Below are 27,425 nucleotides of genomic sequence, written 5' to 3'. Positions count from 1 at the left end.
TCGCATGTTGCAGTCTGATTTATGTTCTTTTTCAGAATGGTGTAAAACAAATAACCTTTCTCTCAATATTTCAAAGACAAAAGTCATAAGTTTCACTCGCAAATCATCTAGCGTATCTTTTTTATACTCTGTCAATTCTGTGTCTTTATGTAGGGTTAGTGAGATCAATGATCTCGGCATTCTCTTTGATAGCACCTTGCATTTTTCAGCTCATACTAAGCGTGTTGCTATGCGGGGTCTTCGTTCTCTCGGCTGTGTTTGTAGAATATCAAGAGAATTCAATTCTCCTATGCCACTCCGCAAATTGTACACCGCAATATGTCTTCCTCAACTTGAGTATGCATCTGTGATCTGGAATGGCATCTCTAATTCCTTAATAACGTAATTGAGCATGTCCAGAAAAAATTTCTAAGCGTTTACAACCATCGCTTCGCTAAAAATGACTCTGGCTCGTGTTCTAACACCGTTGAACTATTGTCACTGCCTTCACTTCGCTGCCGGCGAAATCGCGCCGATCTCTTCTTTCTTTTCAAGCTCGTTCACGGTACTATATCCTGTCCTATGCTGCTCAATAGTATAAATTTTCGGATTCCGCGGAAGCAAACAAGAGAGAGCAGGCCGTTTCTTGTAACTACCCGCCTCTCTCAGCACTCAACCCTCAACAGGATACAAAGTCTTTATAATTTTTATTTTCTTGACCTCGATGTTTTTGATGGGTCACAGTTATCGTTTTCCTCCAAGGTTTCTACCGTTATAAGATAACATCACATGTGCAATTTGTTCTATCATTCTCTTTTAGTTTATCTGGCGCATTGTTGTATGTGTGTATATATGTATGTATGTATGTATGTATATTATCTGACTTCTCGTCATTATCATTAGGTATTTCTCATACTGTGTTAATCTAATTTTGTCCTGTCGTCCTAATATTTCTGTACTCATTGTGTCTCTTATAGTTTTCTTCTGAACAGTTATCTTGTTCTGTTGTGTTATTCATAGTTTTTTTTCTCTTTTTTTTGTGCGCCAGCATCAAGACCTCTCGGTTGTACCTGGGCACATTAAATACATGATTGATTGATTGATTGATTGATTATTATTACTACGCTTTCGCCTGGGGAGATAACGTTGGGCTGTATCGCTACTTTTCTGCTGCCCCTGATGTCAATGAAGAAGTTGACCGTTTTACTGAGATTGTGCTTTTGGGTATGAAGAAATACATCCCGCAATATTTACCAAAGAAGTTCAAGTTCCCACACTGGTTTTCTTCTTAATTGCGGGATGCCCTGAAACTCAAAGAATGTGCACACAGAAAGATGAAGCGCTCTGGTGCGAATGAGTTCACTCAGGAATTTCGGCGCCTACGTGCCCTATGCAAAATATTGCACAAGCATGATCATGCTTTGTGCCTGACGTCAGTTGAAGCTAAAGCAACTCATCAGCCGGGAGCCTTCTGGAAGTACATTCATTCTAGATCTAGTACAACGAAAGAATCTATTCGTCTTCTGGATTCCAACGACGATGAGGCTTCAAATGCGGCCGACTGCTTTGCTCGTCAGTTTTCTTCTTTGTTTGGCCTTAGCGCTGGTAGTGATGACGGCAGCGTCTCTTGTCACCAGGACGGTAACTCCGGTTGTTTCCCATTGGATGAGGACATCGTGCGGACCAGCATCAAGCGGCTAAAGCCCTCGTTTTCTTCTGGGCCAGATGGCATTCCTGCTGCAATTCTAAAAACGTATGCAAATATATTCGTTCCTGTGTTCACCTCAATATTTAATAACTGTCTCCGGTGTGGCACGTACCCTCGCTCATGGAAAATCTCTCGTGTATTCCCTGTTTTCAAGTCAGGCCCAAAAACTGACCCCATGAACTATAGGCCAGTGTCGCAACCTTGTTCTGCCTCTAAAATATTCGAGTTATCTCTTCATAAGGTCTTGTCTTTCTCACTTAAACACGTCCTCATTCCTAATCAACATGGCTTCATGCGTGGTCGCTCAACTTCCACAAACCTCGCATGCTTCATAGAGCAGGCTGTCCCAGCAGTCGTTGGTAGAAGCCAGCTTGATGCTGTCTACTGTGACATGAGCAAGGCCTTTGATGTAGTCAACCACTCGTTATTGCTTCCCAAGCATATTCTGTTATATGTTCACGCTTCTTTAGTGGGTCTTATAGGTTGCTATCTCAAGGAGCAATATTGCTATGTAAGTGTTAACGGTCAAACATCATATAGGTACAAAGCACCCAGTGGTGTACACCAGGCCTTCGTTCTGGGCCCCTTTTTTTCCCATTTTCATTAACGATGTTGCTTCTGCAATTCAAAATTCTTTGAATGCTAATTATATAAAAATCTTCAGAGAAGTGCTTAATGTTCAGGACTGTTATTCTATTCAGGCTGATTTCGTGTCATTCCATCGTTGGTGCACCAAAAACGACTTAATTTTTAACACCTCAAAAACGAAAGTTGCTTCCTATAGTAGGAAAACTCAACAGCTCCAAAACTCCTATAAAATAGCAAGCACTGCACTGCCGAGGGTGACCGAAATTCGGGACTTGGGAGTACTATGTGATTCCTCTCTGATTTTCTCTTCTTACGTCACACGAATTACGGGACGCTCTCTTTGATGTCTGGGTGCTGTTTGCAGGTATTCTAGAGAGTTTAAAAGTCATCTTCCTTTCTTAAAGTTGTTTTCGGCTCTCTGCTTACCTCTGCTCGAATACGGTTCTGTTGTTTGGAATGGAACTTGCAAGTCCAATAGTGATCGCATCGAAAGGGTTCAAAATAAGTTCCTTTGTATCTTTAAGAACCGTTTCCGTCATGTACAAGAAGTCGCAAACGGCAGCATGTCTTGTCTCAAACGTATTCCATCCCTTTGGTGTCGACGAGTGAGAGCTGATAGTATCTTTCTTTATAAACTTCTTCATGGTGATATTTTGTGTGATGACTTGGTTGCACTTATTAATGTCAACTTGCCGAACAAACTTTTCCGAAGATTTCGAACTTTCAGAACAGATTTAAGTAGACGACGCTCGTCCATCTGCAGAATACAATGTGCATATAATTAATATTCCGATGGTCTTGATATATTCCAGAGCTCTTTGTTTTGTTCTCTAATGAATTGAAAACTGTTGTAGCTTAAGTGCCTTTATGTCATTTATGTGCCGTATTTATGTTCAGTATTTATTTTATGCAAATCATCTCCTTGCTTGTTTGTTTTTCACTTTTCCTGCTTTTGTGTTGCTTGAATTTCTGTCGGTTTAAGTGTCAGTGCTTGTAACGCTGCACTTCTTTTTTCCATTTTAAAACTTCCTAACATTTTGTTACAAAACCTTCGTTTTATGTGTACAATCTATCTCCGTCATGTTCATTGAGTATTTGGTTGTGTATTTTCAATTTTTCACGTGCCTTCAATGTTTTCCTGGCCGGGTGTCATGGCTTCTAACACTAGGCTTCCTTTTTTGCTATTTTGCTTTCTGGGATATCTGTAACTATTTTTACTTTAATGTTTCTTTCATACTAATGGTTTTCTGTGTTGTGTTGTCTTGATTTTAGTTTGTTTTTATGAATGTTTGTATATGGTGTACCAGTACCAAGACCCAAGGGTTGTTCATGGGCACCGAAAATTAAGGTTGATTGATTGATTGATTATTATCATTATTCATCCTGATTCTGACTTACCCATAGTCCCTTCCATCCCTTCCTTGAACTGCAGACGTATGCGTGCAGACCTTACATTCCTTCACAAAATTGTTCATGGTGACCGTCCTTGCGCAGACCTGCTTAACTGTTTAGAGTTCAGTGTACCACAAAGGCCCACCAGGTCGTATCGCCCGTTCTTGACCGCTGCGCGCAACTCCAATCATTCTCCTGTGTTCAGAATACAGAACTGTTACAACCGCTTCTTTGAACGTCTTGATATCTTTCAGAAATCCTTTAGAATTTACCGTACAGCGCTGTTGAAAACAGAATGTTAAACATCTATGATATGTCTGTTGTTCTTTTTTTTTCTGGAATTTGGTTTCACTGCGTTTGTGTCTATCCAACTGATAGTTGCCTATTTCTGAAACTGTTACTGTCATTTGTTCGTCTTATCATTTGTCTCTACACTCTTGCCGTTGTTTTTGTCGTATTACTGTCAAACTCTTTTACTCTGCCTGCCGTGTGGCCTTTACGACAGGCAGAGCAACATAGGCATCTTCTTTTTTTATTTTTTACCTGTACCCAGGCTCCGCCTCTGCTTTATTTCTGTCATTTTCACTACTTCCATTTGTGTGTCTTGTCGCTTGTTTGTTTCTTGCTATATGTTTCTTGTATTTTGTTTTCATGTAACTATCCGTGCGCCAGCACTCAGGCCTCTGGCTGTTCCTGGGCACGTAAATAAACATGATTGATTTATAGATTGATTTTTTGATTGATTATTATTATTATTGTTATTATTATTATATTATTATTATTATTATTATTATTATTATTATTATTATTATTATTATTATTATTATTATTATTATTATTATTATTATCATTTGTTATCACTCATTTGTTATCATTATTATCACTTGTCTTTACTGGGCGCCGCATGATGGCGCCCAGTAAGGACAACTGCCTCCTTTGCTGCCTCGCTTTCTTTGGCAGGCGTGTAAACGCCGTGCGCACGGAAAGTGCAATGTTCTTCCGGACGAGGAAATGCAGCGTTTGATCTCCGGTGAGCAGCCGTTCGTCTGCAATCTGTGTGTGGCTGCGGCGTCACCCGCTAGGCCTAGCGACCCCGGTGACCAAGCCAGCGAAGACGGTGAGCCGGCGAACATCCCGGCCAAACGAGTGGCGTCCCCTGTCCGAGCTAGCTTCAACCCTTCGGCGGACCTACGCGCAGAGGTAGCTGCGTTGAAAAATCTCCTGTCCGAAGCCTGCGCCAGCCTCACTTTTCTCGGGGATGTTGTCACCGAGCTGCGCGAGGAGAACCGGCTTCTTCGACGGGACAATGTGGCTGGGCTTTCCCAGCAGGCTGCAATTATCGCTTCCCTGCGCGAGGAGGTTCGCTGCCTGCCAGGGAAGCTCGCGCGTCCCCCGCCTTCTCCGCCTGCTTCCCCGAAGCCTGCAAATCTTTTCATGCCGCCGGTGACGTCACCGCAGTCTGGTATCCCTACGAGGTCGTCGTTCGCCGAAGCCGCCGCCGGTGCAGCTGGTGAAGGTGCCCCCTTCCTGTCTACCACCGCTTCGCCGTTCGTTGACCGCCCCAGCTGTCAACCTGCTACGGCCTTGAGCACTTTGTTTCCCCTTCTGTCCACCCTCTGCCCCCGCCTCCTAGGTCCGACACTGCGTTTAATGGACCGCCGACGAACTTGCAGAAGAAAAGGAGCCCTCCCCGCCTGGGTGCATCGGAAGCTTCTCAGCTGGTTGTGGTACACCGACCACCGAGCTCCAGGGTCATCTTTGAATCAAAATTGTCGGCTAACACCACATCTGCTCAACTGTTGGCTCACTTGTCAACTGTGCAAGTTACGCCATTGTCGCGCAAACGCCTTAGGACCAAGTACCACTCCTATTCTTCTTTTTGCGTAACCGTTAACGAGGAGTGTTTTAGGCGCCTGAGCGACCCGTCTATGTGGCCAAAAGGCTGCCTTTTCAAGCCGTTTCAAGGCAAGGTCCACCCTTGTAGGCTGCACAGCTCTGAAATAACTGAAAATGATCCGTAAGTACGAGAGTTTCGACATATACTATCAAAACACTCGAGGTCTACGGACTAAGTCCTCTGAAGTTATTAGAAATATTGTATTCTCTAAATTTTCTGCGGTTGTCATTACTGAAACCTGGCTTTCCAATGATATCTCGTCTTCCGACTATTTCCCTTATAACAATCAAATCTTTAGAAGCGACAGAAAATTAACTGGACAGAAACAAAAAGGTCGTGGGGTTCTCGTTGCCGTTGATCATTCAGTGCAGTGCATGCGGCGTGCTGACCTCGAGACCCTAGACGAATCAGTCTGGCTTGAGGTAGGCCTCACGAAGGGCGAGAAGCTACTCATCGGTGCATTCTATATATCCCCGGATGTATTACCTTCTGAATTTAATAGAACACTCACATCCATAGAAAATGTCTCAAATGCACACTCCAACCATAAGCTCATTATACTTGGAGACTTCAACACCCCAGGTATTCGCTGGAACAGGCTTTGCTTTGAGCACAAAAACCATTATGCAGCGCAGAAATGCAGCATGCTATTAGATTTTCAATCGTTCACCTCCATGCAGCAGTTTTATCGCATAGAAAACTCTTGTGGTAATGTTCTAGATGTGTGCTTCCCAAACTTAAAAAACGTACAAGTGTGTGCCTCCGAAATATCCCTTGTGCACCGCGACAAGTTTCAACTCCCTCTTATTGTCTCTGTCTCGGTCGCGACCCAGCATCGCTCTGGCGGTGTTGACAATAGTGCAGTCCCGCGATATGCTTTCAAGCGTGGAGATTATGCTGGGCTGTATCACTTTTATGGTCTAGTATCACTTTTATATATCACTTTAATGGTCACATGGTCTAGTGTTTTGGATGTCAATCATGTTGACGAACAGGTTCGACGTTTTACCGAAATCGTCAGAAGTGGCATGGAAAAGTATATCCCTTGTTATAAGCCTGTTCCTTCCAAATTTCCCAACTGGTTTTCTAAAGAACTTCGAAGTTCGCTTAAACTGAAGGATAGCGCCCACAAAAAGGCCGAGCGTTCTGGGCTTGACAAGTGGAAAGCGGAGTTTAGTCGATATCGCTCACTTTGTAAAATCCTCTACCAGCGTGACCACCAGCTCTATATAGAATCGTTAGAGGCTGCTGCTTCTCAGAAACCGGCTGAATTCTGGAGGTATGTACGCGGCCGTTCTAAGTCGTCTAAAGAACACGTTAGCCTGCTTAATTCCGATGGTGAAGAGGTTGAGGATGTTGCCACCAGTTTTGCTCAGTACTTTCATTCTGTCTTTCAACTGCCAGATGGCAAGACGAACGCGTATCGTTTAGTAACTCTAATTTTAACACACTTATGTTCGATGAAAAATTGTCAATGATAGTCTTCAACGGATGAAACCATCATTTTCCTGTGGTGCAGATGGAATTCCAGCAGCCCTCATGAAGGCTTACGGCAACATTTTTTGCCTGTTTTAACTTCCATTTATAATAACTGCTTACTTTTAGGTAAATTTCCTCGTGCATGGAAGATCGCTCGAATTTTTCCAATATTTAACTGTGTTGATAAGTCAGCCGTTTCTAACTATCGCCCGATCTCACTCCTTTGTGTCGCCTCAAAACTCTTTGAGTCAGCTTTGCACAAATTTCTTGCTGCCTGCGTCAAGAATAATGTGATACCAAATCAGCACGGCTTTTTCTCGGGTCGATCGACGGTCACAAATCTTGCAAGCTTTATGACACAGGCTTCGGCTGCAGTTTGTGAAAACGGCCAGTTGGACGTTATTTATTTTGACCTCAGTAAGGCGTTTGATGTGGTGAACCATCAGTTTTTAATTAACAAGCTTGTTAAGTCCGGTGTAGACGCAAGCCTTGTTGCCCTGTTGTCAAACTATCTCCTTGACCGGTCCTTTTATGTAGATATTACCTAAGAAGTCTATTTTTTACCCTTCAACAAGTGGTGTACCTCAGGGTTCCGTGCCATTATTGTTTTGTATCTTTATCAATGATGTGTCAACAGTGTTAACAAACTCTTCTTTTCTTCTCTATGCTGATGATGTCAAACTATTTAGGCACATTAGCAGTGTTCAGGACTGCTGTGCCTTGCAGAGGGATGTGTCGGAATTATCGGTCTGGTGCAGGAAAAACTTCCTAATTTTAAACCCCTCTAAAACAAAGGTTGTCACCTACAGCCTGAAAACCCACCGTCTGCTGTTTTCCTACAGTATTGAGGGAGCTCCTCTGCAAAGGGTTGAGGAGATTAGGGACCTAGGGGTGCTTTTCGACAGTTCCCTCTCTTTTTCTCCTCATATTAGGCTCATCACCCAGCGAGCGCTCCGACGTCTTGGAAATGTGTGTCGGATTACAAAGGAATTCTCTTCTCCAGATCTATTTCTAATGCTACACAATGCAATATGTATACCACAGTTAGAATATGCTTCTGTTGCCTGGAAAGGCATCTCCAAATCTAGTAGTGAATTAATAGAGCGTGTGCAGAAGAAGTTTTATCTATATCTAAGCACCGTCATCACAATCACAGTTTTCATCCTGATTCTGACTTACCCATAGTCCCTTCCATCCCTTCCTAGTACTGCAGACATATGCGTGCAGACCTTACATTTCTTGACAAAATTGTTCATGGTGACCTTTCTTGCGCAGACATGCCTAACTGTTTAGAGTTTAGTGTACCACAAAGGCCCACCAGGTCGCATCGCCCATTCTTGACCGCTGCGCGCAACTCCAATCATTCTCCTGTGCGCAGAATACAGAATTGTTACAATCGCTTCTTTGAACGCCTTGACATCTTTCAGAAATCCTTTACAATTTACCGTACAGCGCTGTTCAATAGAGTATGTTAAACATCTATGATGTGTCTGTCGTTCTTTTTTTTTTGGAATTTGGTTTCTCTGTGGTTGTGTCTATCCAACTCATAGTTCCCTATTTTTCAATCTGTTGACTGTTGTAGAGCGCATGCCACGGAGGCGTTGAAAGAGAGAGACGACCAGACCACGTAGCAAGGCCGGTTTATTCCGAACGCCGTAGGGTCTCTAACTACTGATGCCAGGGGCGCGCGAGCCCTCCGGCGGGTGAGCGCGCTCGTGGGCCTGCGTCACGCTGCTGCCGCTGGCACTGTGGCTTGCCACTACAGGGCTCCCCCCCAAAAGAGGAGCTGGTTCGACGCTCTGATGAACCCAACGTACATGATGGTCACGGTGGTGTGCAGCCACAGTGGGAAGACTCGTAGGGTTGATGTCGGCGGCAGTGACGTATGCCGGCTTCAGGCGCTCTAGGGCTATGTTGTCGTGAGAGCCATTGATGTCGATGACATATGTTGACGAGTGTCGTTCTACCACTGGGAAAGGGCAAACGTAGTGTGGTTGCAAAGGGCGGCGCACGGGTCCGTACCGCACAAACACATGTGTTGCCTGTTCAAGGTCCGGAAGCACATAAGGTCCTCTGGGTTTTCGTTCCCGTGTAGGCTGCGGTCGAAGGTCCGCGAGGATCAATCTCAGAGATTTCACGTAGTCCGCGGCGGAAGATGCTTGGGACGGTACCTCGAACAGGTCGGCTGGTAGTCGAAGCTGGGTTCCAAAAACAAGTTCAGCCGAAGAACACGTCAGGTCAGTTTTGAAGGCGGTGCGTATGCCCAGAAGTGTGAGGGGCAAGCGCTGCACCCACTGTGTTGGGCAGTCGTGTGCAGTGAGCGCGGCCTTAAGTTGGCGGTGAAAGCGCTCGACAAGTCCATTTGTTTGTGGCCGGTACGCTGCCGTGCGCAAACGAGTCGTGCCGAGGAGGTGAAGGAGCTCGGCGAACAAAGCCGACTCGAACTGCCGTCCGCGGTCGGTGACGATGGATGATGGGCATCCGAAGCGCGCTACCCACGTCGACACGAATGCTGACGCTACTGTGGGCGCGGAGATGTCGGGTAGCGGTGTGGCTTCAGGCCAGCGTGTGAATCGGTTCACACAAGTCAGTAGGTAGCGGTAGCCTTGGCAAGGGGGCAAGGGACCGACGAGGTCGATGTGCACAACGGCGAATCGCTCATCAGGTTGTAGGAACGTCTTTGCCGGCGGAACTGGGTACCGGTGAACCTTTGCGCGTTGGCATGGTGCACATGCGCGAACCCAGTCGCGAACATCAGCGTTCATTCGAGGCCAGACAAAACGAGCCGCGATGAGTTTCTGCATGGCACGAATCCCAGGATGGGCCATGTTGTGCAGGGCGTCGAAGAGCTCGCGACGGCAGGTTCTGGGTACGAATGGTCGTGGCTTTCCGGTCGACAAGTCGCAAACGAGCTGCTGTCCGTCGAGTGTCACGTCTTCGAGCTGGAGCGCAGTTGGGGATGTGCGAAGACGCAGCAGCTCCTTGTCGTCTGCTTGGTCAGCAGCCAGCCGGCGGAGGTCGGGTGCAATTAAAAGCGGCGAAGATGAGGCAATGGCGTCCACACGGCTTAGAACATCCGCAGCTGTGTTGTCAACGCCACTGACATGCTTGATATCCGTCGTGTACTCGGACAGGTAGGCAAGCTGCCGCACTTCTCGTGGCGTGTAATGGGTGTCGGGCCGGCTGATGGCGTACGTCAAGGGTTTGTGGCCAGTGAAGATGGTGAACTGACGACCCTCTAGAAGATGTCGGAAGTGACGCACAGCCAGATACATTGCCAAACGTTCACGCCCGAAGACACTGTACCGGGTCTGCGGTGGGGTTAGACGTTTTGAGAAGAAGGCCAAGGGCTGCCACGCGCCATTTACGTGCTGGACATGGCTCTACAACTTCGCTGGGAGGGATATCACGTCCGGGTCACCAACTGTAGAGCGCATGCCACGGAGGCGTTGAAAGAGAGAGACGACCAGACCACGTAGCAAGGCCGGTTTATTCCGAACGCCGTGGGGTCTCTAACTACTGATGCCAGGGGCGCGCGAGCCCTCCGGCGGATGAGCGCGCTCGTGGGCTTTTCACGCTGCTGCCGCTGGCACTGTGGCTTGCCACTACACTGTCATTTGTTCGTCTTATCATCTGTATCTACACTCTTTGCCGTTGTTTTTGTTGTATTACGGGCAAACTTTGTTACTCTGCCTGTCAGGCAGAGTAACACAGGCAGAGCAAGATAGGCATCTTCTTTTTTATTTTTTACCTATACCCAGGCTCCGCCTGTGCTTTATTTCTGTCATTTTCACTACATCAATTAGTGTGTGTTTTGTCGCTTGTTTGTTTCTTGCTATATGTTTCTTGTATTTTGTTTTCATGTAACTATCCATGCGCCACCACTCAGGCCTCTGGCTGTTCCTGGGCACGTAAATAAACATGATGGATTGATTGATTGATTGATTGATTGATTGATTGATTGATTGATTATAAAAGCAATCAATCAATCTCTTTATTACAGTGCCCAGGTACAGCCGTAGCCTTTGTTCTGGCGCACTTAAGAAAAAGACAGACGACGACACAAATATATCCACGCGTGAGAAGAACAACAAAATACAAGCGAAGAAAAAAACTAGAATGAAGAATAAAGGTCATTTAACAAAATCAATGATTTCAGCGCAAAGTTGGAACTATCATGAAACGATAAAACACAGTGTCATAAAAATTGGACAATACAAACGGGCAGATATATATGAGTAGGAACAGTAACAAAGGCGAGCAAGATAAACGGAAAATAGTGCAATGAAAATAGAAATAAAACTGGTCGGAACCAAGTCAGGGAGAGACAGGAGTCAGAAGGTCGCACATGTAAGACCGAAGGGGTGTATGAAACAGGTCAATATTATGGGAGTAGAGATTGTATGTTTCTTGAAGGCGGTACAATGGGCAGAGTCGATTGCATGTTTTACGGATACTAAGTATAGAAGACTTACGGGTAAGTTTCGACTGTACGCTAAGATTTACATTTGCAAGGAACTCCAAATAAGAAATAATACCGTGTACAAGTTCAAATAAAAAATCAGGTCAGCTTTGGTTCGTCTTCACTTCAAACTTTGGAAAGGATTCGAAGCAAAGAGAAACGATGGTGGGAGAAACGATGTTTGTGGATAGATATGAACTTATTTTGCACTTTGTCAAGTATATTACTGTTCAACTGGCACGTGTCGTTCCAAACAACAGAGGCATATTCTAAAACAGGGTGGACAACAGACAAATAAAGCTTTAGTAGTGAGACAGGGTTCCTGAATTCTCTTGATATTCGATAGACAAACCCCAAGCGGCGAAAGGCGCGCTTAGAAATAGAATCCACATCAGCAGAAAAGTTTAGCGCACTGTCAAAAACCACTCCAAGGTCAGATATTTTCAACACACGCGGTAGTGGCACACTTTTCACAATGTACGGATAACATATGGGGCTTGTTTTGCGAGTGTAGGGCAAAACCTTCGTTTTAGTGCCACTAAGAGCAATTTTGTTCGTGGAGCACCAGTTGCTAGAAGCATCCACATCAGATTGAAGAGCTATGCAATCTTCAGCGCTAAATATATTGATGTCATCAGCATATAACAGAAAACAAGTGTGATTTATAGAGGATGAGACGTCATTAACAAACAAAGAAAACAATAGGGGCTCCAGAACAGATCCCTGAGGCACACCACTGGAAGCATAGTAGGCAGCAGATTCTTTATCATTAACAGAGACAAAACATGACCTATTATTAAGATAGCTGCTGAGTAACTCCACGAAGCAAACGGGAATGTTATAAGTATATATTTTATGCAGAAGCAAGGAATGGTCAAGAACGTCAAACGCTTTGCTGAGGTCACAGTACACGGTATCGAGTTGACCCCGTCCATGCACAGCTTCCGAAGCAAAGGACATCAAAGACACAAGGTTTGTAGTAGTTGATAAAAGCCATGTTGTTCTGTAAGAAGGATGCTTTTGACACTACTCGACAAAATTACGTGCAAAATTGATTCGAACAGTTTGCCTGCCGAGCAGAGGATAGGAATTGGCCTGCCGTTTTCTACCTTTGTTTTCACACCTGACATAAAGACAGGAACAATACGCGCGACTTTCCAAGGGTGCGGAAAGGTAGGTAACTTTATACAGTTGTTAAATATAGAAGCGAGAATCGGAGCTAGTATGAACCCGTAAGCTTTTAGTAGAGCGGAGGGAATTCCATCCAGACCAGAGGAAAGAGATGGCTTTATCTGTTTGAGTGCCTTGAGTACGTCTTCTTCGCTTAAAAGGGTGATACAGAAATTCGAAGAAGACAGTTCGCGGGCGCGGGAGAGGGTATTGGGTCGAAATACTGAACTGAAGGGCTCAGCAAATGCATCGGCAACAGAAGCGATATCATTCCTCTTATCATCGAGAAGGCTGATGTTTTCTCGGCTCTTTGCCGCGGAGCGAAAAGGGACGTACTGCCAGAAGCATTTGGAACTCGGAGTAGAATCATTTTCAACAGCAGAGATGTAAAGTAACCGATGTAAAGTAACCGAAGTAACCGATACAGAGAACTTTGCACGAAGACCTGTAATAGAAAAATTGCTGTTCCCATGACTCACTATTTGTCCGCCGTGCCTTCCGATGGGCACGCTTCTTACGTAATAATAATAAGAAGAAGAATCAGTTAATCAGTGTTTATTAGCGTGCCCAGGAACAGACGGGTGCCTTGTGCTGGCGCACAAGAAAAAAACAGAAAACAAAAACAAAAGGAAACAGGTGACGCAAGATTTGCACATCTCATACACACAAAAGAGAAAATATCATTTCTTGCACTAAACAAAAATTTCACGCTTTGACAAACAGACACATACGTATATATTCTAATTCGGGATCGCGGGCTGCATTACTTAGGAACTGCGTACAATCCCTTGTAATGGCTATGTGCCATCAGCCATCACTATGTTGCTCGCAGACAACCAGCCGCACGTGTTAACGAAGAAAGAGCTCGGTATGCGCGGCCTTGGGTGTGATCTTTTGTTGGCTCCCTCCACGGCTCTGGACCTCTGTCACCATCGGTGTCTACAAGAAAATAAACCCCCTTTCAATATATACAAATTGTAGTGCGTAGAGCAATGGGGCAATGCACGCGAATGGTTGTTGCGCATGCAAATAAACGGGCAAGATAAATATCCAGATGGAATAGTGTCCGCCGTATTAAAACCGAGGGATCTCAGATGGCTTCCACTCGATCTAAACAGCATAAAAGGAATGTATACATTAAAAGATAAGAGAAAATAAAAAGTAAAAAGAAAGAAGGAAAACGGTTGGAGTTGCTAGCGCTTCACGCCGAAGTAACAGCATAAACGTCAGCCCGTACATCATGAGGACAAGAATGAAAAAGCGAAAAGTCATGGCATGACAAGCTCCCGGACATACTTGCGAAAGGGAGTCTGGGAATTATTAAATATATCTAAGTATTCAGGGTACCAGCTGTACAAACACTGCATTCAGAACAGAGGGCACAAGCCACGCAGACAGTTCGGATTATGAAGAACATCGTGTTTTTTGGTCAATTTCTGCGGCACATAGAGTGGAACATGTTGTAGCAGCACTGCACGAGGCACTGAGCCGTGAATAATTTTGAATAGGTAAAGAAGGAACGCCTTATTCCACTTGGAGATTAGTCGTGGTAGCGTCAATAATAACCAATAAATCAATCAGCCTATATTAAAGTGTCCAGGAACAGCCGAAGCCTTCGTGCTGGCGCACTGAGAGGGAAAAAAATCGCATTGAAATACATCAGCGGCTGACACTTAAACAGCCAGGAAGAAAGGTGGGTGAGTGAAGAACAATAAACCTGAATACTACAGAGAGTAAAATTAAAAGTGTTATTTAAACTACATTACACGAATAACCAAGACTAAATTAGGGTACATTGCAAAAACACATCGTACAATGACCATAGCGATAGGATGAAGCATCAGTTACACAAAAATGTATGAAAAAAAGTACAGGAAATATTTGTAACTATTCACAGAGAGTGATAAGTTATAGAAACGTTTGTTAGTGTACCCTGCCCGGGCCACTTAAAAATATTTATCAAGAGTTCACTACAGAAGTGTGTCATAGTACATACAACGATTACGCCCGCAGCACCAACGTCATATACAAACAAATGAGAACAAACTCTGTGAAAACAACGCACACATGAGGAAAATGACTGAAGAACACGAGTACTGTCAAAATGAAGTTAGCGCGCCATGGCTAACAGCCCGGCCAAAAACCACCCAAGGGGACGGCAAAAAATATCAAGTTCCCTGGAGTGAAGGTTATATAGGCGTTGCAGTCTATCAAGAGGAGTACATCTGCTAAGTTCTGCAGCTGTGGGGAAAGGGTGGCTAAGCCATGTAGATTTTTCCGGAACACGAAAGCCGATTGCTAAAACAGTTCCAGGCATGAAATTGTACCATGAAGTAGTTTGTATAAGAAAAGAAGGTCGGAGAGGGTTCGCCGGCAACTTAAAGAGACAGTCATCAGGAGAGGCTCGGAGGGTCAACGATGCATAAATATTGATAAAAATTTGGTATGTACTCGCTCTATACGTTGACAATTAGATATGCAGGTTCCATTCCAAACGACAGAGGCATATTCAAGTTGAAGAATACAAAGTGCCATAAAAAGTTTTAGGAACAATTGAGGAGACTGGAAGTCTCGTGAAAACCTCCTTACATCACCAAGCGAGCGGAGCGCCCGCCGAGTCAGTTGAGTGACATGAGGCGAGAAAGTTAACGCGCTGTCGAAGAGCAGTCCGATGTCTTTGATCTCGTCGACTCTAGACAGTAAACTGTCATCAATACTTTAGCGAAAGAAAATGGGGTTCGTTTTTCAGGTATAAGACATGACCTTCGTTTTCGCAGGATTAAGATTTAGTCTGTTATCTGAGCACCAGTTAGCAAAGGAGAATATATCTTGCTGCAGGGCATCACAGTCATCGATGGACTTTATACGTCTGGATATTTTGATGTCGTCAGCATAGATAAGAAAACAAGACTTTTTAATTGCGACTGACACACCATTCACAAAAATTGAGAACAAGAGAGGCCCCAACACACAGCCTTGGGGCCCACTGCTTGTTGATTCATACATAAACGACGTCTGCCCATTAACGCTAACGAAACTGCACCGATTGCATAGATAGCTACCCAGCAATGCTGCTGAATGGTTTTAAAATTGCGGCAGGTATTCCGTCAGGGCCACACGACAGCGAATGGTTTTATGCGCCTTAGACTCTGAAGCACCAACTGCTCGTCCAATGGTATTAAGCTAGAACCCTGTACATTATTTAACATTACGTTTATTTCACTATCATCGCGCTGGCAATATGTAGAACTAAATTGCTGCAAAAACCGTTCGAAGCGCAAAACACAAACGAGGGACGACGAGAGAGCACAGAGACAAGCGCTACTTCCAACTATGATTTATCAGGAAAAGAAGGCATATATCTGCACACAAATCATGCGCACACCGGTACATTCTTAAGGTCACGCCGCACACACCCAAAAGACGCGTGATAAAATCGAAATAACGATAAAAACAACGATAAAACAAAATAACGAAAACTAAAAAATATTTGTTCGACGGCAGCTTGTGTGACACGCGTATTCAGATTCGTATGTCCAGATACGAAAGTTCCTTTTGTGATAGAGTCAGAGATGGCTTTCTCACGCATGCATCCCCTCCGAGGCGGGCCATTTCAGAAGCTTCGATAAGTTCTCTTGTTAACTGGTTGTGATGTCTTGCTATTGTTATAGTCTGATTGAAGGTAGGTTTACATTTTTTACAATCTCGGCAGTGCGCACTAAGGTGCCCCGTCTTTCCACGCTCTACATTCCATTTGTGCTCCCGCAGTCGATCATTTAAACAGCGGGATGTCTGGCCTACGTATTTGCGACCACAAAAGAGGGGAATTACATGCACCACATTTTCAGTACACGCAACGAACTTGTTCTTGTGCTTGACATTGCAGGTCCTTTTTCGCTTCTGTCCTAAAGAAGTTTCTTTACAAAGCTTTGAAAGCTTTTTCAGGAGCGAAAAAAACTACCTTCACATTGGTGCGGGCACCGATCAGCTTGAGCCTGTGGGAAAGGTGATGTATGTACGTGACAACTGCGGTTTTCCCCCTGGCCTGGTCCCTCACGTCAACGTCGGGCGGTACGTTTCTGAGGGAACGTTTGACGTCTCCCAGGAGCTTATTTGCCACAGAGGTAACAACGGCCAGTGGGTATCCCACCTTGTCTAGACTATTCACTTGCGCCAACTGACTGCGCTCGCACTTCTGAAAGCAGGATTTGTTAAGCCAATTTTTCAGGCAAAGGTTTACGATGCCACGTTTTACGAGTTTTGAGTGGTCCGAAGAGTGGGGAAGCAGCGGCTTCATTGTTCGTGGCTCGTATTCCCAGCACACATGATCGTAAGAAAACCGAAGCCGGAGATCCAAAAACCTAATGCTCTCACGTTCAGGAATCTCGTGGGGGATTTTATCGTTATTTCGATTTTATCACGCATGTCTTGGGTGCAGTGTTGCGGAATGGGCATCCCCATTCCATTCCAATTCCATTCCGAGGAATTAGAACTTGTCGTAATTCCATTCCTTTCAATTCCTCGGAATTACAAAACTTAGCCCATTCCCATTCTTGGAATGGACGGGCATGTCAATTCCATTCCTTTAATTCGTCAACGTAAAAACTGCCTCAGGCGCTCTATCGAGCTATAGAGGAACGCAACATGACTCTGACGTTATCATAAGCGTTGAAGACTGCAAAAGTATGCAAAATGTGCCACTTGTCCCCGATATGGGAGATGGTAGCAGCTTGGTCGCGTATCTCGCGCAGAACAACTACCCTTCTAATGCAAACATCTACCATCCCTTCCTAACGAAAGTAGAGAAAAGGGCGAATGCTAAAAGTTCATCCAAATTTCGCTAAAAGTGCATCCAAACTATCGCCAAACATTCAAACTCCCAAATCGCAAGCGAACAATGAACCCATGCGACGATTTCACGCGCACAAGTAACGCATCTACGAACGATCTAAATGTACACGGTTACGTAATTTACGAGATAAAGATATATTATTGCACTTAGTCTTCAGGGTCGACGCGTGTGCAATCTTTTTTAGAACTGTTCTTTTTTCGCTTTTTTCAAGTAACCTTTTCGACACAATGGAAGCCCCGTTTCAGAGAGAGATATGGAAGCCTTTTTTGCGGTCCCCGGTTTCACGCACGCACCGTGCATCCAGAGATGTCAGTCAGCAGAGCGTTACGGTATAGCAACCGGTATATGTGGAAATGTAATATCTTTTTAACAGAATGCCATTGGTCCCACTAAGAAAGCTTTCGTTCTAGACGGGGGCAGTGTCACACCGGCATTTTTTATATAATAAGTAGCTGGATCCCGCCACTCATTTTGGTGTTTGCATGTTAGCTTGTTTTAACGGTTTGTTCCTGCGCGACGCGAGGTGAAGCAGCTATTACGTTGATGTTCGTTTCCTTCCACAGCCTGTCGCGGTCTGTCGTGAAGCAGCTATTACGTTGATGTTCGTTTCGTTGCACAGCCTGTCGCGTTCTGTCGTGCTATCTACTTTGCGTACCGTGATACCAGCGTAATTAGTACGGTGTGGATAACTCACACGAATGTAGCGCGGAGCTTTCTAACATGTACACGCATTCTAAATGCTTACTTGATTGATTTCAAGAGAATTTACAGCATTGAGCACTAATGCTACTATACCAACGCGAGAAACTGGAAGGCAGCGTCACGGAACACCGTTAACAGTTTTGCATTCACCGTAGGAAAGTCACCACCGCGTCCACGTTGACCTCCATTTCGCTTGTTTATTGTCCTGGCACTACCTCAGCCGAATCTGTTGAATACAGTGAATTATTTATGAACCACTATTTTAAAGTGACACAACCATATCGTGACGAGAGTCGTGGCAAAACAAAGAAGTATGATCAGGCAGTTTGTTTTCGTGAACGCGCCTACAATATTGTCGCGAAGCCGATGTCTCTTGATGTTGTTCGTTCGTTTTTTGCGTTCTGTGCCCGCAGCCAGGGCTCTTCCTCCAAAGTGTTGTGTGTAAAAGCGCTTCGGACCCCCGGCTGGCCCTGGCCCTTTTTTCTGAGGAACGGCTCCGGCGCGTGTGTCTGCCCGTCGGCCGACCGGGAGACGACGGCTGTTGGGGGAAGCAAACCCTCGCCTCGGCTTCTCTTACCGCACGCACTGGCGTCTCCGACTCCCCGTTGCGCGCCTACGCGGGCCGCTGTGTTCTTCCGACGACCTTCCCTTTTCCCCTGTTTACTTTAGTGCGTTTTTCTAAACTACTTTCTTTGCACGCGTGGTTCTCCGAGTGCGCGTTTTCGAGTCGAAACCTTGTTTCTGTGTGTGATTTTTTTCCTTTTCCCTTTGGCGGGGACATGTCTGATTGGAGCTTAGAAGCGTCTTCCTGATTGGCTGCGGGTGTGCCTAAGACTTGCTCCCGGTAGTCCGCACACGCTAGGATGCGCTTTTTCCCCCAATGCGTCCCCCCAAAGCAAATATAACGCGACCCCTCTGGCGAGAGAGGGCGAGCAAAAAGGAGAGCAGCTTGCTCCGATCGTCGGGGCCAGACGCCGGGAGCCCTTCGCCCGCCAACCATGTTTCGTTAAGTACTCTGAATCTCTTGACTGCCTTTTTCATCTATGTAATAAGTGAAATTGTTTCAAGTTTGTATGTGCTAAATGTCACCAATGTCATCGCTAAAGTAAACAAGTAAACGTGACATCGCAAATGTTTGCGATGTCACGTTTTACGAGTTTTGAGTGGCCCGAAGAGTGGGGAAGCAGCGGCTTCGTCAATCGTGGCTCGTATTCCCAGCACACAAGTTTGTAAGAAAACCGAAGCCGGAGAACCAGAAACCTAATCCTCTCACGTTCAGGAATTTTTGGGGGATTTTATCTTTATTTCGATTTTATCACGCGTGTCTTGGGTATGTGCGGCGTGACCTCAAGAATATTCCGGTGTGCGCATGATTTCTGTGTATATATATGCCTTCTTTTCCTAATAAATCTTAGTTGGAAGTAGCGCTTGTCTCTCTGCTCTCTCGTCGTCCCTCGTTTATGTTTTGCGCTTCGAACGGTTCTTGCAATGGAATTTCAACTTGCCCAGAAGTCCGCCTTTAAAGTTCAATTGCTGCGCAAAATGGCTGGAAACATCACGAACTTCTTCCCCAGAGGAATCAACTAGACGGATTTGCTCATATGAGTTATTGTTACGGGATCAAATATATTTCAAGAATGTTGCAGGCTGGGAATTAACGCTGCTCTCCACACAATCGAGATGAGAGCGCTGGTACCGCTCATAAAGACTTTTACACGTTTTACGGTAAGAGCGGAAGCTCTCTTTCCATTTATCAAGCCCGGTTTTCTTATATTTTCTATCACAGCGGTCTTTTAACTTAAGGGCCCCGCACGGGGCACCTTGAGTATTCATGGTGACGGTGTTGGCGACACCGCGGACCCCGAGCCCCCAACATAAACTGTAACCTACCATGGTGATGTGTTTAAAGGTGAAGGGTAGAAGCCTCAAACGGTGGCCGTCGGAGCCCAGGTCAAGCTCCGGCGGATGGGCTCCCTGTCTGTCTACCAGGCAGGGAGCTCCGGGACCTCTCAGGCTATCAGGGTAAGGTTTGAGAAGAAAGTACCCCCGTCCCCTGCTTCTATTACATGCCATATGGTAAATCGTAAACCCCCCCCCAAACATGATCGGACCTTGAAAAGGGTCCGCACCGAAGAATCTTTTCCACGTCTTCCTGCCATCAACTCAGCGAAACCTGACAACTACCCACGTTTTTTGATAGTTGAATCGGTTGACAAATCCAAGCCTCTTTCCTCACAATCTGTATTTCTTGTATCCAAGTTTCTTGAATCTATCCTAGGCAACACATACAATGCTAAAAAACTAAGAACTGGCGAGGTCCTAGTTGAGGTTAACTCACAGAAGCAAGCCACAACTCTCATGAGCCAAACCCGCATGGCAGACCTGGATATCAGAGTCACACCCCACCGCAGCCTCAACAGCTCCCAGGGTGTGATATCTGAGACAGACCTCCTAACCGAGAAAGAGACCGATCTGCTCGAAGGCCTAAAAGATCAAGGCGTGACAGCAATAAGGCGCATCGTCATTAGGAGAGATAACAAAGAAATAGCCACCAAACATCTGATTCTGACTTTCGACCGCTGCACACTGCCCGAGCATATCAACGCAGGTTTCATCCGTTGTTCTATCCGGCCATATATCCCGAACCCGCGGCGCTGTTTCAAGTGCCAGAGGTTCGGGCATGGTACCAACTCCTGTCGTGGCAGAACAACATGTGCCAAATGTGGCCAGCATGATCATCTATCCGACAACTGCACAGCAACCAACCTTACCTGCCCGAATTGCCAGGGTCCACATGCAGCATACTCTCGCGCCTGTGAAAAGTTTCAACTAGAGAAGAAAATAATCAACATCAAAGTCACTGAAAACATCACCTTCCCCGAGGCGCGAAAGAGGTTCGCCTCTTTTCCCCTTGGGAGGTACGCCGACGCAGCTCGCCGGGGGGCGGAGCGGCGTCTGGTTTCGGCGGGGACCCAGTACCGCGAGTCGGACTTGGTCCCGCCCCCGCCCCCCCCCCAGGGTTGCCTCTGGCAGCCCAACCCGCCTCCGCACCGCTCGCTGAGCCAGCAGCGGCTGTGGTGGCATCCACGTCCGGTGGGGATGCTGCTGCACCCACTGTTTCCCCCTCTCCACCGGCCCGAAGCACACGCAAGGGCCCGGACGAGATGAAGACGGAGGCGGTCGCAGCGACCCCTTCCCCCTCCTTACTGCCTGTGCCATCTAGGGTGCTCCCCACGCCTTCGGCATAGGCAGTGCAGGCAAAGAACACCCGAAAGGGTACCACGTCAAGGGGGCCCAGTCCGCTGGGCACCCCCTTGCCTTCAGATGACGACATGGACGTCGAGCCCTTCCGGCTTTCATCGCAGCGGAAGGAACGGGCTGCGACGTCCAGGTCAGTAGAGAAGGTCAGAAACCCCTTCCAAGAGTGCAAGCCCCGAAAGACCCTACATAAATAGTCACACTCCAGTAGCTCTGAACACATAATAATGGGAAGAGAAAATATTGTTCAATGGAACTGCAGAGGCCTTCTGAATAATGTTGACGACGTTTATGAGATTCTGCATGCCAATCAGCCAAGTATAATGTGTGTCCAGGAAACACATCTGAATTCCAAACACACAAATTTCTTGAATAGTTACATGGTATACAGGAAAGACAGGGATGGCTGCACACACTCTTCTGGCGGTGTTGCCATAATCACCCGCAAATCCTTAGCATGCCACCCTGTCACCTTGAATACTGTCCTTGAGGCTGTAGCCGTCCGCACAATAATATTTAATAGATTAATAACGGTATGCTCCATATACATTCCTCCTGATGTTGCACTTACGAGCTCCGACTTCGAGGCGCTGGTAGACCAGCTGCCCGAACCATACATTCTAACAGGCGACCTTAATGCTCACAACTCTCTTTGGGGCTCTTCCAGAACGGATGCCCGAGGTCGCCTGATAGAAAAATTCCTGACATCTTCTGGAGCATGCCTTTTCAACAATAAACAGCCTACATATCATAACATAGGACACAACACATACTCATGTCTTGACTTGGCTATTGGCTCCGCAGTTCTCTTTCCTCTTCTCGAGTGGGGTGTGGGAACTGACCCATATGGTAGTGACCACTTCCCCACCTCACTTAGATATATAGGTAAAGGCCCAAGCAGTTCATCTTCCCATAATAGGTTCAATGAAGCACGAGCTAACTGGAACACATTTACAGAGACATCGAAACTACACCACACATCCATAGCACACCTACACGTAGATGAAGCCGCACAACTCCTCACGGCGCACATCCTCGACGCCGCCGAAAAGTCTATTCCCCACGCCTCTGGTGCCCCGCGCAACCAGCGGAGGCCGTGGTGGAATGAGGACTGTAGGCGGGCGCGAGAGGCCCAGAACAAGGCGTGGGGTGTCCTTCGTCGGTACCCCACGTCGGGTAACCTCATTTTGTTCAAACGGGCCAAGGCGTTAGGAAAACGTGTGCGCCGTGAGGCAAAACGAGAGAGTTGGCGCTCATTCATAACATCTATAAACTCATACACAGACACACGCAAGGTATGGACACGTATACGCAAACTCAAAGGACAACATACACACAGCCTGCCCCTGGTCAGTACAACAGGGGACACACTGGAAGACCAGGCTGACACACTCGCACAACACTTCCAACACGTGTCCAGTTCAGCACACTACACGAACACTTTCCTGAAATATAAAGCCTCTTGTGAAAAGAAGTCCCTACACGACAACAACAAATCACAGACTTCTTACAACTCTCTATTTTCACTACATGAGCTGAGGGCTGCTCTGAGCACGTGTAAACCCTCAGCTCCAGGCCCAGACAACATTACATACACAATGATACAACATCTACACGCAGACACACTTGAAGCACTCCTACATCTATATAATAAAATATGGCTTTCGGGGCACATTCCACACTCTTGGAGGGAGGCCATTGTAGTGGCTTTCTTGAAGGAGGGAAAGGACCCGTCGTCCCCCTCAAGTTACCGTCCAATAGCCCTGACGAGCTGCCTGTGCAAGCTCTTCGAGAAGATGATCAATCGCAGGCTTGTGTACTTCCTCGAGTACAATGGTCTTCTCGAGAGCTGCCAGGCAGGCTTTAGGGTGGGGCGATCGACGAACGATCAACTGGTTGCACTTGACTCATACATCAAGGATGCCTTCGTGCATAAGCAGTACTGCTTAACTGTCTTTTTCGACCTCGAGAAGGCCTACGACACCGCTTGGCGTTATGGGATCCTTAGTGATCTCAGGTCATTCGGTGTTTCGGGTAATATGTTGAACACCCTTGTTAGTTATTTGTCGGAGAGAGCGTTCAGAGTAAGAGTTGGTTGTGCACTTTCAAAGGTTCACGTCCAAGAAAATGGCGTGCCGCAAGGAGGCGTGTTGAGTTGCACTCTCTTTATCGTAAAGATGAACTCTCTTGGAAAGGCACTGCCACCAACAATCTCTTATTCTATGTATGTAGACGACGTGCAAATATCTTTTAAATCATGTAATATGTCAATATGCGAACTTCAAGTCCAGCTTGGTGTCAAGAAGCTTGCCGGCTGGGCAGACAAGAATGGGTTTAAATTGAATCCTGCAAAAAGCTCCTGTGTTGTGTTCTCCAGGAAGCGCGGGGTCCATCCGGACCCAGACATTACTCTGAATGGCGTGTCGCTTCCTGTGAACAAGGAGCACAAGTTCTTAGGTGTTGTGTTTGACCAGAAACTCACATTCATTCCACACATCAAGAAACTTAAACATAAATGTCTGAAAACAATGAATATACTTAAGGTTCTCTCCCATCAATCGTATGGTTCCGACAAAGAACTCGTACTACGGCTCTATACTGCTTTGGTTGGGTCTCGTTTAGACTATGGTAGTGTGGTATATGGGTCGGCGTCCAAAACAGCGTTGCGAATGCTTGACCCAGTGCTACACTTGGGGCTACGGCTTGCGTCGGGTGCTTTTCGCACGAGCCCTGTCGAGAGTCTGTATGCCGAGTGTAATAAGTGGAGCCTTGAGAACCAACGGACGTACATGGACTTACTTTATGCGTTTAAAATTTCATCGCTGAATAACCATCCTTTTTATCCTGTTTTTAACGACACATCCACATCTGTTCTTTTTGTAAATCGCCCATCCATTCCTCTGCCCTTTTCACTTAGAGTGAGAGAGCGAGCCTCGGATCTGAGCGCTTCGTTTTTAGATGTGTACGGATCAACCTTTTCAGACATTTTACCTCCTTGGAAAGTTCGTCCTGTGTCCTCCGACCTTTTTTTTATGAAACTTGACAAAAATCGGGTACCGCGAGCTGCAATACTGCAGCACTTTCTGTCTCTGCAGTTTAAATACCCACTTGCAGAATTTTACAGTGACGCGTCTAAAACCTCCACTATGGTCTCCTGCGCTGCTCATGGTCCGAATTTCAGTGCAGCCAGAACCATGAGCGTCCACACGACAATTTTTTCAGCAGAAGCTCATGGGATTTTGCTGATTGTACGACACATACTTGAAAATCAAATTCCGAAGTCTATCATCTACACAGATTCCTTGAGTGTTGTTCGCGCACTGTCATCGCATACACCCCCCAGAAACCTCATAGTTAATCTTGTATTTAACATTATCATGTCTGTGTATGCAAAGAAGCATCAGCTGCTCCTCTGCTGGGTTCCAGGACACGCTGGGATCGCTGGGAATGAGTTGGCAGACGAGAGGGCAGCTGCTGCTGCACTCAGGAACACTGTAGACATAACAACCGTACCGTACACAGACCTCAAGCCACACATAAGACAACACCTGCGCAGAACATGGCAAACACACTGGGACGAACAGACAGACAACAAACTACATGTAATAAAGCCACACTTGGGACGGTACACAGCTGACTCACGCAACAGACACACGGAGGTCGCCTTGGGTAGGCTACGGATAGGGCACACGCATGCAACTCACTCGTATCTGCTGACGGGATCTCCTAGACCCCAGTGCGGCAGGTGCGGAGAGGCCCTATCCGTAGTACACATTCTAATCACATGCAAGGCACTTCACACAACACGACACAAACACTTCAGAGAACTCTACAGACAACATATTCCCCTACATCCATCGTTTTTCCTAGGTGATGATGCCATTGTTTCCGTGAAACGTGTGTTTGAGTATTTGTCCGACGTCAAGTTTTTAAACCTCATTTCCTATCACGCATCATGAAATCTGGCTCTATACACCAGCCATGCTCATTGTCGTGTTGTGATTTTACTTTTGTTTTTGCTGATTTTAGTTAGTGTTTAAGGTTTCACCCCTATCATCGACTATTGTTTTGGCGCTCTTTGCCCCAGTTGGCCTTGCGCCATAAACATCCAACGATCATCATCATCATTTTAACTTAAGGGTGGTATGAAGTTCATTAGAGAACCAAAAGGCGTGTTTTTAAACTAAGGTATAAAGTATCACTTTATACTTAGGTATAAAGTGATTCATGCCGCTTTTGACTATTTCAATGAACTGCTCGACTTGTGCATCGCAATCAGGGAGTTCTTGAATTTCCAACCGATCGAACGAAGAAAAAAAGTTCTACAATCCAATGTCCTCACTACGGGCATACCAGTAGGGAGGGAATTCATTATTCTTCAGTGTAGCCCTGCAAAGCTGAATTGAGACGGCAGCAGAAACTAGAAAAAGAGGATTATGCTCATCGGGTTTGACAAAATAGATGTCAAACAACGATACTTGCGCGTTTTGAATGTGTGAAAAGCAAAGATCTAAGATATTTTGAGAGCTGTTTTTGATATTATTAAGTTACACCAAGGATGGGAAGTCTACAAAGTCTAAAATCATGCTGGAATTTTGCTTTACGTAATAATCGTTGTGTTGATGGGTAAGGTGTTACCCATTGTACAACCGGTGTATTGAAGTCGCCCAGAATAATATGCTGGTGATTCAGGTGCGATGAGCAAACTTCTTCTACAGATGTAAGGAGCTTTTTAAGCGAAGATACAGCAACATCAGGTGGGATGTAAAACGCCACCAGTAAAAGCTTCTCACCGCCAGTCAGACAAATGTCTAGCCAGACAGACTCGTTGTCGCCCTAAAGTTCATGACGCCGCATAGGTTGAAAAGCGCTATCGACCGCATCTAACACCCCCCCCCTCCCTTTTGTTTCACCCCAGAAAAGTCTCTATCTTTACAGAAAACCTGTTAATTTTTTGGAAAATGATCCTAAAAGCTAATGTCATCAGAAAACCAGGTTTCAGAAGTAACAATAATCGAAAAATTTGAAGAAATCGCATTTGAAAAGAATTCAGTCGCTTTGGGGCGAAGGCCGCGCGCATTCTGATAATAGATGTCCACCCTTTCGCATCTTTTAGTCGTCATTTTGAACATCGGTGGTACATAACATAACGGCATGCAGCTTGCCCCGGAAGCGTTTGTAAAGATAGCCCTTGGGCCATAAGAAGGGATGACCCGGACGCTGGAAGGAACGAGACCTCGCCGACAGTCACACACAAAGAGGAGTACGAGAAATACTTAGTTTTCAGCCGCTCGAAAGCCAGGGGTACGACGTGCACTGTCGACAGGGGCTTCATCTGTTGCTCTCAGGTGGTGCAAGGGGACAGCTCTGACACAAGGATGTGCCTAGCACGTTTAGAACGCTGGACCACGGAGATGCGACGCGAATCAGACGCACCCACACACGCCGCACGCCCGCCCCCTTTGTAACAATAATAATAATAACAATAATAACAATAATAATAATAATAATAAATAAATCGTTCATTAACACGCCCAGGAACAGCCGGGGGGCCTTTGTGCTGGCGCAAAAGAGAAAAAAAAACAGGCAATGTTAGTTGCCCACACCTCTCAAGTAATGCAATTAAAGGACATCGATACTGACACACCCACACAAAAATTACACACTGTCGTACACTGGAATATACATGCGACCACAGAAAACACAAACACGCACATACACAAAAAAACAAGTACAGTGCCTTGCAGTAAGGCATGTGACATCACACCAGTGGTCTTCATACAGAGATAATTTCAAAAATATACATAAATGTTAACAAAGTTTAGTGCCACGGAAACGGAGTGAATCAAGATAGCTTATATGTAATAATCAATCAATCAATCAATCAATCAATCAATCATGTTTATTTACGTGCCCAGGAACAGCCAGAGGCCTGAGT

At 45.9% G+C, this 27,425-nt stretch overlaps 1 protein-coding gene across 1 annotated transcript in view; it reads right to left on the bottom strand.

The window, feature by feature from the left end:
* Nucleotides 1–10,971: 10,971 nt before the first annotated feature.
* Nucleotides 10,972–27,425, bottom strand: part of LOC144168843 (uncharacterized) — a 101,713-nt gene continuing 85,259 nt past the window's right edge. Inside the window, exon 3 of the mRNA XM_077697831.1 lies at nucleotides 10,972–13,614. Within this exon, the coding sequence (XP_077553957.1) occupies nucleotides 13,525–13,614 (90 nt within the window). The 3' untranslated portion in view covers nucleotides 10,972–13,524. The remainder of the gene's footprint in view (nucleotides 13,615–27,425) is intronic.

The sequence above is a fragment of the Haemaphysalis longicornis genome, unplaced genomic scaffold (assembly GCF_048455015.1).
Source record: "Haemaphysalis longicornis isolate Haplotype H1 unplaced genomic scaffold, Haemaphysalis longicornis Haplotype H1 scaffold_2, whole genome shotgun sequence".
In the NCBI taxonomy this organism is placed as follows: Eukaryota; Metazoa; Arthropoda; class Arachnida; order Ixodida; family Ixodidae; genus Haemaphysalis; species Haemaphysalis longicornis.
The sequence above is the reverse complement of the archived record's forward strand: the minus strand, read 5'-3'. Positions and strand labels throughout refer to the sequence as shown.